This window comes from Notolabrus celidotus, chromosome 18, assembly GCF_009762535.1.
Source record: "Notolabrus celidotus isolate fNotCel1 chromosome 18, fNotCel1.pri, whole genome shotgun sequence".
In the NCBI taxonomy this organism is placed as follows: Eukaryota; Metazoa; Chordata; class Actinopteri; order Labriformes; family Labridae; genus Notolabrus; species Notolabrus celidotus.
The window spans coordinates 29,726,099-29,738,198 of NC_048289.1; the positions used below are offsets into that span (position 1 = coordinate 29,726,099).

Genomic DNA, 12,100 nt, shown 5'->3' on the forward strand with positions numbered 1-12,100 from the left:
GCTCGGAGTCTTTAACTGCTCCTTCTCTCTTATTGAAACATCCAGATTCAAACTGATGTGAAAACATATTTTTAGATCAAGAAAGGAGGATTTTAAACAAGTTGAGCTTTACTACAGGTATCCCTAAAGTTCTGCACAGCCTCTGCTCCCCCGTACATCACAGTTCTACTTTCACTTTAGTTTCCAGCTCAATCATGGATTTCCTTGAATGCCTCACTTTGTGCATTCCTCATCGTCCCTCACAAGCAACAGAGCTTTCTGTTTGCATGCACCATAAGTGTTCAACTCAGAACTTTGAGATTGTGTTTTTAAAAGTAAACTAAAGACCTACATTTTGCATCTGGCTTTTATTTTGTAGTAATTCCTTTTACGCCTTGGATCTTTTTTTAACTTCTACCCCCCCTTTCCTGATTTTAAGTGTTCTTTATGATCATTTCTTTCTTTCTTGATTCAGTCTTTTATTATTTCACCCATTGCTGATGCTTTCTGTCCGTCTGTTCTTCTGTGAAGGTGCTGGATGTCTTAAGTCATGTGGAGAGAGTAGTGCATCCTCTGGTTGGTCTAAGTTGAATGCCTCCTATAACGAAGCAATGAAGCAAAGACAACAAACATAAGTGTAGTGTTTTACTCTGTTAAAAATACACAATTAAATAAAGAGCTTGTGTTGAAGGCTTTCAGAACACAAGGCATGAATTTGTAAACAAAAGCACACAATCATTTCTGTCTGTTCTTTTTTTCTTCCTCTATCAGTCACTCTCTCCTTTTTCTTCTGATTTGAGTGATTTAATTATTTGTGAACATTTCTGCCACATTCATTCTTCCTCTGCACAATAAAAAAAGATCATAAACATGAATTCATTTCGATATGCTCCAAATAAAAAGACAAGAACAGCGGTGATCCTTTGATTTCACTCTGTGATTCTGCTGCTACAGTGTGCTGGTGGAGCTTCGTTAACAGGAGCTGACTCCAAGTTATGGTGGCTATATAGTACAGTTATCCCCACTCCAATACTTAGAAAATGTGTCTGAACCAGCACTGTAATCACACAATCCTCTCCCCTTCATACACAAGCTGGAGCGTGAGGTCCTCAGGAGTGTTTCCACATTTCAAACGTCCTCATTTGTAAAAGTTAAAAACTTCAAGCTTCATCCACCGGGCCTAAGAGAACAGCTCCTCCCTCAGACGATGGTACCGTCCTCTCTTGTCCATTAGTTCTTTGTGCGTCCCCTCCTCCACCACCTCTCCCTTCTCCATGAAGATGATGTGATCGGCTTTCTCCACCGTCTTCAGCTGGTGAGTCAAGACCAGGATGGTGCGACCGCAAGACAGGACCTCCTGCAGAACCTGAGACGCAGAAACCCTGACAGTGAGACTCACAGAAACACGTGGATACAAAAATAAAAGGAGTAAACTTTAACAGGCAGAAACCTCCAGCAGGAACAGACTCATGTTAGACACACATCTGCTGAGACCGTGTTGGAGAGAGGGATAGAGGGAGATGAAGAGAGAGAGAGAGATGATAGTGGGGAGACAGATAGTCTGCAGTCTGCAGCAGAGATCCAGAGGAACCTACGAGACAAGGGAGCTCAGGGACTCCAGAAAGGTCTATGGTTAGTAACTTTAATGGGACAGGAAGAGATAAAGTGAGAGACAGGCAGAAAGAGGAGAGAGAGGAGAGAAGACAGGATCCCAGTGTGTCAGTCTGAGCCACTGAATTTAGCAAGTTACAGTGGTAAGGACAAACTTCCTTTAACAGGCAGAAACCTCCAGCAGGACCAGACTCATGTTAGACACACATCTGCTGAGACCGTGTTGGAGAGAGGGATAGAGGGAGAGAGAGAGAGAGAGAGAGAGAGAGAGAGAGAGAGAGAGAGAGGATAGTGGGGAGACGGATAGTAGTAGTTGTAGCAGCTGGAGTCTGGCACGTCCACAGCAGCAGAGATCCAGAGGAACCTACGAGACAAGGGAGCTCAGGGACTCCGGAAAGGTCTATGAAAAGAGAAAAGAGAGGGAGATGAGAGGAAAGAAAAAGAGGAGAATAAATGGTGAAAGAATGACAGAAGGAAAGGACGGGATAAGAAAAGGAGACATAAAGGATGAAGAAACATGGAAAGAATAAAGGGAGAAAGAAAGAAAGAAATAGAGAAAGGAAAAAGGAATAGGAGAAAGGAAAAATGAATGAAAGAAAGAAAGAAGGAAATAATAAATGAAAGGAAGAAGGAATGAAAGGAAAAAGGAATAGAAGAAAGGAAGAAGGAAAGAAAGAAAGAAAGAAATAAAGAAAGAAAGAAAGAAAGAAAGAAAGAAAGAAAGAAAGAAAGAAGAGAAAATAAAGGTGAAAAGAATGAAAGACAGAAGGACAGCAGGAAAGAAGGAATGAAAGAAAGGAGAAATGAAATAAACAAAGAAAGAAAGAAAGAAAGAGACCCAAAAAAGGAATCTACAGCAGAGATCCAGATGAACCTACGAGACAAGGGAGCTCAGGGACTCCAGAAAGGTCTAAGAAAAGAGAAAAGAGAAAAGAGAGGGAGAACAGAAGAAAGAAAAAGAGGAGAATAAATGGTGAAGGAATGACAGAAGGAAAGGACAGGATGAGTAAAGGAGACATAAAGGATGAAGAAAAATGGAAAGAACAAAGAGAGAAAGAAAGAAAGAAAGAAATGAAAGGAAAAATGAATGAAAGAAAGAAGAAGAGAAAATAAAGGTGAAAAGAATGAAAGACAGAAGGACAGCAGGAAAGAAGGAATGAAAGAAAGAAGAGATTATATAAACAAAGAAAGAGATCCAGAGGAACCTACGAGACAAGGGAGCTCAGGGACTCCAGAAAGGTCTATGGTTAGTAACTTTAATGGGACAGGAAGAGTTAAAGTGAGAGACAGGCAGAGAGAGGAGAGAGACATTGAGAAGGACCAGACTCATGTTAGACCGACCAGGTTAGGGTCACTTACTTTTATTACCATGACATCTGCTGATCATTTACCAGGAAGTCTAAAGTTAAATCTCAGAATGTCTCGTTCTGTCTGACAAACTTTTAACATGACGAATCATTTGCAGAATATTGTCCTGTCCTTGAATGCATCAGTAAATCTATCAGTAGTTGAAGCTCTCTTCTTCCTGGAATTGTATTCTTTGTCATGCATCTTGTACTACACCTAAAAGATCCTGCCCGTGCTTCTTTTGATGACCTCAGATTTTGGGACAGTTGAATCAGAATCTGCAGAAACTCATGCAGCAGTTTGTTTCCCTCGGCTTCAAACCATCACTAAAAGGAGCCCGGCTGCAGAGATCATTCATGTTTGCAGCTTAAGCCCTCATTTTGTGTTTGCTAAAGCCTTTTTTAATAATCTCTGACATACAGAGAAGCCTTAACTTTCCTTACACACAGTCATGGTGTCCTAGGTGTGGCTCTGCTTCACAGCAGTCAGACTGCTGTGAACCAGAGCCACACCTAGGACACCTTGACTGCATTCCTTTAAAAAATAGTTACCCAGCCAGCTGAGAGGTCGTTTCAGTCTGAATCTATCTACCTGTCAACACGAGGAGCAGGAGGAATGATAGATCTTATCTCCTCCTGCATGTTATCTTAGAAATGATTACATCAGTAAAGCTGCAGACATGTGAGGACGGGTCTGTCCTCGTGGAGACGTCAGCTTCAGGTAGGAGTTGAGCTCTGGTTAATTCAAGGTGTGAAGGATTCAGAAAAACAAGTATGAGGAAGTAGAAATTACTTTAAAAACCTCCTTTGGTTTAAACATTTCTTCAAAAAGTGAGTCATAGATTTGAAGTTTGCAGGATTAACTTTAACAAACGATGGAGTAGAAACAGAAGCTCACTGATTTCTGTCTGCAGTGATTCGTGTTGCATGCTGTGATTTAGCTTGAACTTTAACCTCTCAGTGGTTTTCACTCAGGGACTGAATGTGCTGCAGGGGTTGAGAACATTTTTCACATTCAGGACATATCTTATTTTCCCCACGTGTCTCTTTCTGCCTCATTTTCTCTGATAACCTGCTGCTGCAACACAAACATAAACCATTTATGCATCAATAAAGTCCATCAGACTATTATCAAACATCTGAGGCCTGAGTGACGTGGAGCCATGATGATAAGCTATCAGTATTTCACTCACAGCATGCTGCACATTAACGTCCAGTTTGCTGGTGGCCTCGTCCAGTATGATGACCTGCGGGTCTCGAACCAGAGCCCTGATGACGGCGATGGTCTGCTGCTGTCCACCTGAGAGTCTGCCACCAGATTCCCCGATATCTGAGAACAAGAGGATCAAAAGGTTTTAATACAGTGTCACATCCTCTGCAGACATCATGCACCAGATGTGTTCCCTGCGTACCTGTGTCGTATTCGTTCTCCAGCTCAGAGATGAAGCCGTCAGCGTTGACCTTCTCTGCAGCTTCTCTCACCTTCTCCAAGCTGCAGTCCTTCAGGCCGTACTCGATGTTGTACCTCAGAGATCCAGAAAACAGCACAGGATTCTGGGAAACCAAGGCCACCTGAAGAACGAGAGGAACTCGTTTTAGTTCAGGAGGAGAATTCTGCTGTGAATGTTTACATCTTTGAACTTTCCTTTTTGATAAAGCTTATAGTTAGAGCTGGATCAGGCTTGGACCAGGTCTTAGTTATGCTGCTATAGGCTTAGACTGACACACTGGGATCCTGTCTTTCCCTCTCTCTCCTCTCTCTGCCTGTCTCTCACTTTAACTCTTCCTGTCCCATCAAAGTTACTAACCATAGACCTTTCTGGAGTCCCTGAGCTCCCTTGTCTCGTAGGTTCCTCTGGATCTCTGCCGTAGATTCCCTTTTTGGGTCTCTTTCTTTCTCTCTTTACTTCTTTCTTTTTTTCTTTCTTTCTTTTTTCTTTTTTATTTTTTCTTCCCACTTACTTTCTTTCTTACCTTTGCTATTTCATTCTTTCCTCTTTCTTTCTTTCTTTCTTTCTTTCTTTTTTCTTATTTTCTTCTTTCTTTCTTTCCCTTTTCCTTACTTTCTGTCCTTTCTTTTCTTTCTTGTTTTCTTTACTTCTTTCTCTTTTTTCTTTTTTAATCCCACTTACTTTCTTACCTTTGCTCTCTCATTCTTTGCCTTTCTTTCTTTCTTTCTTTCTCTTTGCTTCTTTCTTTTTTATTTTTTCTTCCCACTTACTTTCTTTCTTACCTTTGCTATTTCATTCTTTCCCTCTTTCTTTCTTTCTTTCTTTTTTCTTATTTTCTTCTTTCTTTCTTTCCATTTTCCCTTCTTTCTGTCCTTTCTTTTCGTTTTCTTTAATTCTTTCTTTTTTAATCCCACTTACTTTCTTTCTTACCTTTGCTCTTTCTTTCTCTCTTTCCTTCTGTCTTTCTTCTTCTTTTCTCTTTCTTTCTGTCTTTCTTTCTTTCTTTCTTTCTTTCTTTCTGTCTTTCTTCTTCTTTTCTCTTTATTTCTTTCTTTCTTTTTCTTTTCTTCTTTCTTTCCAACTTTCTTTCTTTCTTTCTTACCTTGGCTCTTTCATTCTTTCCTCTTTCTTTCTTTCTGTCTTTCTTTCCCTTACTTTCTGTCACTTCTTTTCTTTCTTGCTTTCTTTACTTCTTTCTCTTTTTTCTTTCCACTTACTTTCTTTCTTACCTTTGCTCTTTCATTCTTTCCTCTTTCCATTCTTTCTTTCTTTCTTTCTTTCTTTCTTTCTTTCTTTCTTTCTTTCTTAAAGTTACTAACCATAGACCTTTCTGGAGTTTGATCTAGACCTGTACAAACATTCACTCATTAATCACTCATAAACATCTGATTCTGGACGTACTGTAAACTCAAAGAACGAGCTTCACTGTTCTCAAACGCCTTCTGACATGGTGTCAGACATTAAAAGAATAATAGACACAAACGTTTAAAACTTTTAAAAACTTCAGGAAACTATAAAACTTGATTTTGGTCTTATAAAGTACTTTGCAACAACACAGGAGAGCTTGTAACCGTGTTCTGTCTTTTGTCTCACTTTGGTGTTTTTGAAGCACTCTGTGACGTCCGGTATGTAAAGTTAAAGACCGTACCTTCTGATGGAGGTATTTGTGATCATAATGATGCAGCGGTTTCCCGTCCAGCAGGATCTGGCCCTCCTGAGGTTCATACAGCCTCTTCAGGAGGCTGACGCAGGAAGTCTTCCCGCTGCCGGACGGTCCGACCAGGGCGGTCATCTTCCCGGGCTTCAGCTCCAGAGAAACCGACTGCACAGAGTATTTCATGATGAAGTGATGGCTTTAAAGTTTCACAGAACGTTATAAAGTGAAGTGTTTTCTTACCTTCAGAGCGGGTTTCTCTTCAGTCGCTGAAGGATACGTGAGGGAGACTTTCTGGAAAACAACTCTCCCCTTCAGAGTCTCAGGAGCTAAATCTCCCGCCTCCTTACACTTGGGTTTTCTGTCCAGGTAACTGAACACTTTGGCGATGACTCCGACTGTGGACACCGTCTCTCCGTAAGAATACATGATCTCCTGATGAGGAAACAAACATTCAGCATCAACAAGCTTCAATACTTTAGATCTAACAACATGACATCAGAGTCCCAGCTCACCCTCAGGTTGTACGACATGGGTTTCTGGTACAGGAGGAAAGAAACGAGACCCCCGATGCTGAGGCGACCGGACGAGATGAGACTACGGGCCTCGACCAACATGAGGACTTTAATCCCCAGACTCACCAGCTACATGAAAACAGGGATGCAGAGAGATATCAGACACACTTTGAAGTTAACATGAAAGGAGTTACAAGATGAGTTGACCTGCTCTTACCCTCCGACACAAGCTGAAGGCCGAGCTGTAGATCTCTGAACGACGCTTCACAGCAGACATCTGCTGCAGAGCCTCGTTGTACCTCCTCAGTTCGTCTTTTTCAGCCTTGAAGCTGCGGACAGTTTGGATCTTACTGAAGGTCTGGAACGCCAGGTCTTTGTTCTGAGCGAGGCACTCCTGCATCTGATCCTTCAGCTCCTGTTTGACAAAGAGACACGGATCGATTCAGTGAAGATGAATCACACGAGAGCAGACTGATGATGTATGATAGTTAAATGTCTTTGATGTCACAAAATAAAATACAGATTTAAAAATGTCAGACTCATTTCTACGCTCCAATGATTAAGGTAATAATAATAATAATAATAATAATTCATTTTATTTATAGGCGCCTTTCTTGGCACTCAAGGTCACCTTACAACATTAAAAACAAACAGAGTTTAAATAACAAACAGGAAATAAAACACAATTAAAAAAGTGTTAAGTGAATTGACAGAGGAGTTGTGGTCAGATGGAGTAAACCACTTTAAACAGGTGAGTTTTGAGTTTGGATTTAAAATGTGGGAGTGAGTCAGTATTACGGAGGTCAGGTGGGAGAGAGTTCCAGAGCGACTGAAGGCTCTGCTCCCCATGGTAACAAGGCGAGCAGGGGGGGACAGTGAGGTGGATGGAGGAGGAGGATCTGAGGGTGCGGACGGGTGTGGCAGTATGGAGGAGGTCAGAGAGATATGGAGGGGGCGAGGTTGTGTATGGATTTGAAGGTGAGGAGAAGTATTTTGTAGTTGATCCGGTGTGTGATGGGGAGCCAGTGGAGCTGTTGCAGGATGGGTGTGATGTGGTGGATGGAGGCGGTGCGTGTGATGATACGGGCGGCTGAATTTTGAACCAGTTGTAGTTTATGGAGGGTTTTGTGGGAGAGGCCAAACAGAAGGGAGTTGCAATAGTCCAAACGGGAGGTGACGAGGCTGTGAACAAGAATGGCGGTGGAGTGGGGAGTGAGTGAAGGACGGAGAGAGTTAATATTGCGGAGGTGAAAGTAGGCGGAGCGGGTGACGTGGTTGATATGGGAGGTGAAGGAGAGGGTGCTGTCGAGGATGACACCCAGACTCTTAACCTGAGGGGAGGGGAAGAGGGGCGAGTTGTCGATGGGAATAGAGAAATTATGGAGTTTGTTTGTAGATTTTGTGCCAATTAGAAGAAGTTCAGTTTTATTGTTGTTTAATTTGAGGAAGTTTGAGGTGAACCAAGGTAGTGTTTGAATTCACTTGATTCAGTGTTTGTCTCTTCCTCTCTCTTCAGTGAGCATGTTTCTAAATCAATCCTGTCTTTCCTTATCATTTATTCTCCCATTTTTTATCTGATTGTTGCAAAAACAGACGAGAAAAAGACCCCTTCACTTCATTTCTTCATTTACTTCCATCTGGGAATCAGAGAAGTTTAAAAAAAGGGAACTGAGGACTTCACTCAATCATTGCTGCAGCAGGTGAAAGCAGTAACTTTCAGCCCTGGAGCGCCCCCTACTGGTGGCTGAGAGTACTGTTGTCATCTCACCTATGACTCCTCATCACACATGATATCATTTTAACACTATCATTTTTAATAAACCGGGTTCCTTCAGTGACACCGACCTGAGACCAGGTGATGTATTTCTTTTGCATGATGGCCAGCAGAGGCATCTCGATGCAGGTGAGCACAGTGAGCTCCCAGGACAGCTGCATCATCACGTTGAGCATGAGGACGGTTTTGACCGTGCTGCGGACCAGCGCGTTGGCGTTCAGAGCGACGGTGCGACCCATTCGGTCCACGTCGGAGTGAAGGCGGGAGGAGAGACGACCTGAGGAGACAAAGATCAGGAAGCTGAAACTAAACTGAAACTGAAACCTGTTTGACCCTTATCCTACATCAGCATGTGTGTGTGTGCTGTGATGTCTCTCACCAGGTTTGTTTTCATCGAAGAAGTGCACTTCTTGCTGCAGGAGGGAGTGAAACAGGACATGCTGCAGTCTGTTGTTCAGCCTGCAGAGACTGATCTTAAACATGCCTCCTCTTAGGCCGGAGAACACGGCGCTGTTTGATGAAAACAGAGAAAAAAGAAGAAATCAATATTTACTACATTATGAAATCATGAAAACCGTTTCCTTTATTCAAACCAAATTATTAGTTAGTGTCTTTAGAAACGAAGATGTCATCTTTGATTCTGAACCAGCATGTTGATTTAGTCACATATTCTTGTTTCATGCAGTGGAGGAGACTCTCTAAAGTTTGGTTGTTTTTATCCAGAAAGAACCTTGAGACGGTCACACATGCTTCTGTCTCCTCCTGTTTGGACTACTGTTACAGCTCCACCACAACACAGCAGCCCTGACTTCTTACCAGAACCAAATAGAGAGACCACATCACTCCTGTTTAAGCATCCGTTCACTGGCTCCAGATACATTTTAGAATTGATTTTAAAGATAATAATAATAATACATTTTATTTATAAAGCGCTTTTCTGAAAACTCAAAGACGCTGCACAAAGGATAAAAACATCATATAAAACAACAGAATAATAAAAACATGAATAAAATACATTTAGAAGAAATCATACGTTAAAAGCAGTTCTAAACAGGAGGGTTTTGGTGAGTGATTTGAAGGTGGACAGGTTGGGGCAGGTTCAAATGTTAAGTGGTAAGGCGTTCCAGAGGGTGGGGGGCGGCGACAGAGAAAGCTCTGTCCCCCAAGGTTCGGTGCTTGGTGTCAGGTGGTAGGGAGAGGAGGTGGGCATTGGAGGATCGGAGGTTACGGGAGGGGGTGTGGTGATGGAGCAGGTCGGTGAGGTAAGAGGGGGCCTGGTTATGGAGGGCTTTGTGGGTGAGAAGGAGGATTTTGAAATGTATGCGCTGTTTGATAGGGAGCCAGTGGAGGTTTTGGAGGACAGGGGTGATATAGTCACGGGAGCGGGTGTGGGTGAGCAGGCGGGCAGCAGAGTTCTGGATGCATTGTAGTTTGTTGCTCCGGTCTTCCACTCAAGTACATATCTGATCTCCTCAGCCCATACGTCCCCGGTTGTACCCTGAGGTCCTCACCTGAGGCTCTGATCGCCCTCCCACAGTCAAAGCTGGGGACCAAAGGTGAACGGGCCAAGATCAAACTCTTTATCCTCTTTTAAATCTCTTCTAAAGACATATTTTTGTAGATGAGTTTTTACAGGAGATGTTATCTGAGCGTGTTTTAATCCTTCATTATCACGGGCAGGATCTTATATTTAATATTTATAATCTTTTGATTGTTTTAACCTTTTATCTTTTGTTGTTTTTATTCTTCCAACATTTTTTTATTTCCTTTAATCTGTTGTTTTTTTAGCCTTTAATAATGTTTTATTTCATTTATCTTTTGTGATCATAACCTTTTTATCTTTATTTATATTTCTGTCACTTTGTGGATTTTTTTGCTGAAGTTTTTTAAACTTTAAGTAATACTCTTCCTCACTTTTCTCTTTTTGGTCTTTTAGTTTCTTTCTTATTTTTAAAGCACTTTGTAACCCTGTTTTGAAAAGTGTTATATAAATTAAGTTTATTATCATTTTAATATTTTATTTTCGGTTGGTTTTATTCTTCTTAATTTTTTTCGTGGTCTACCTTTTTTTATTTACTTCTTTATTATTCTTTATTTACCTCTACTGCCATTTTATGGCAGCTCTTATGATGCTTTACTCCCTGCTGCTCTGTTTTAATTTGAATGATTATTTTTAATCATTGTATTCTTCACATTTCCCTTTTATTTATTTTTTATTTTTGTTAAATTTTCTCTTCTTTTTGTATTTGTAAACTACTTTATAATCCTGTTTTGAAAAGTGCTATATATGTATATATAAGTTATTATTATCATTATTGTTTAAATCACCTTCCCAGAGAGAAAAGGGCCAGCTGTCCGATCGTGTAGCCGAAGCTGGTTTGCAGCACTGGACCTCCAAGCATGTCGATCACCTTCCCCTGATACAACGGGATGTACGAGTCACCTGGAAGAAGAGGTGAATGAAAGTGAATACAAACACAGGGCTAAAACAGAATATTGTATATATAGATGTTTAAATTAAAATGCCCCGCCCTTAATATTTAACTTTGTCTTCACACTTACAGAAGACGCCTAAGATGAGAGCGCTGAAAGCTGCGATCAGATAAAGAGTGTCCGGTTTGAAGTACTGCAGCACCCTCAGGAGCAGCTTTCTGGCATCCAGTTTTTCCTCTCTCACCTTCCCTTCTGGAAGAAGTCCTTTCTCCCAAATCACACAGGCCACTGCCGAGGACACCGGCCCCAGGAGCAGCATGCCGAGGTCAGGTGACGGTCCTCTGTAAGGCTCTGAGGGAGCAGCCATGAGGAACTGTCCGCTCTCAAACACGGGAGACAGAAGGCAGAGCAGAGCCACAAACCTGCCGAGCACAGCTGGTGGCTTCCCATCAGTGAGGACGGAGGTGAAAACGTGGAGACTGATCCACTTCGCGGCCCCGAAGGCCCACACTGCAGCTAGTCCACCACAGCTGGGGCACTTCAGCACCAACAGACCGATCCATAGACCCAAATACAAGACCACGTCAAAGAGAAGGAGGATTAACCCACATGCTGTCGCCTCCTTCATTTTCAGAGGTGGGATGTTCAAACTTCAGGAGGCTGGATCTGGACCTGGAACGACAAATCCTTCTGTTAAAAACCAGGATGAACCTTTATGTCAACAACAGAAAAACAACTTAAAGTTACAGGAAGAAAAGTGAAACAAGTGGCTGAAAAAGAAGCTTAACTGGTCCTTAAAAAAACTTTAATAATGGAGGAAAGTACGAGTAGAAGAGAGTAGTAGATTTCTATTGTTTGTTACTTATTATTAGACTTACCCCTCTTTAAGACCCTGAGCACCAGCCTCTGATGTCTGGCCTATTACCCACTTTTTGGGTCCTGAACTGAACAAATACCCCTGTTATAACCCAGACTTCACCACTTTACCTTCACTTTAAGTGTTTGGATCCTAGTGCTGACAAACTATGACTGTGACCCTTAAAAAAGGAGGTGATTTCCACTCAATAAATAATAAATAAAGTATAAATGAGTATTTCATTAATGTCTTTCTAATAAATAAGCAAAAGTGTTTAAAAAATAAATAAAATCAGCAAAATATTTAAAGATAGGTCAAAAAAATAATCACCAAAAAAGACTAAAAAGATTTTATTGTGAGACTTGTTTTTATCTTATTAGAGGACTATGACACCTCAAATTAAATAAATTCTATGTTTTAATCTGAAATATATTTGTAATTAATTTGATATGATGTAGATTAAATATAACTTTAGGTTGTA

General features: G+C 41.4%; 1 protein-coding gene across 1 annotated transcript in view; it reads right to left on the reverse strand.

The window, feature by feature from the left end:
• Positions 1–610: 610 nt before the first annotated feature.
• The window catches only part of tap2t (transporter associated with antigen processing, subunit type t, teleost specific), a 12,657-nt gene continuing 1,167 nt past the window's right edge, over positions 611–12,100 (reverse strand). Inside the window, exons 2-12 of the mRNA XM_034707470.1 lie at positions 10,893–11,435; positions 10,659–10,773; positions 8,710–8,840; positions 8,402–8,607; positions 6,774–6,971; positions 6,557–6,685; positions 6,285–6,476; positions 6,036–6,209; positions 4,349–4,508; positions 4,130–4,266; positions 611–1,345 (exon numbers count right to left, since the gene is read on the reverse strand). Coding sequence (XP_034563361.1) covers positions 1,160–1,345; positions 4,130–4,266; positions 4,349–4,508; positions 6,036–6,209; positions 6,285–6,476; positions 6,557–6,685; positions 6,774–6,971; positions 8,402–8,607; positions 8,710–8,840; positions 10,659–10,773; positions 10,893–11,391 — 2,127 coding nt within the window. The 5' untranslated portion in view covers positions 11,392–11,435 and the 3' untranslated portion in view covers positions 611–1,159. The remainder of the gene's footprint in view (positions 1,346–4,129; positions 4,267–4,348; positions 4,509–6,035; positions 6,210–6,284; positions 6,477–6,556; positions 6,686–6,773; positions 6,972–8,401; positions 8,608–8,709; positions 8,841–10,658; positions 10,774–10,892; positions 11,436–12,100) is intronic.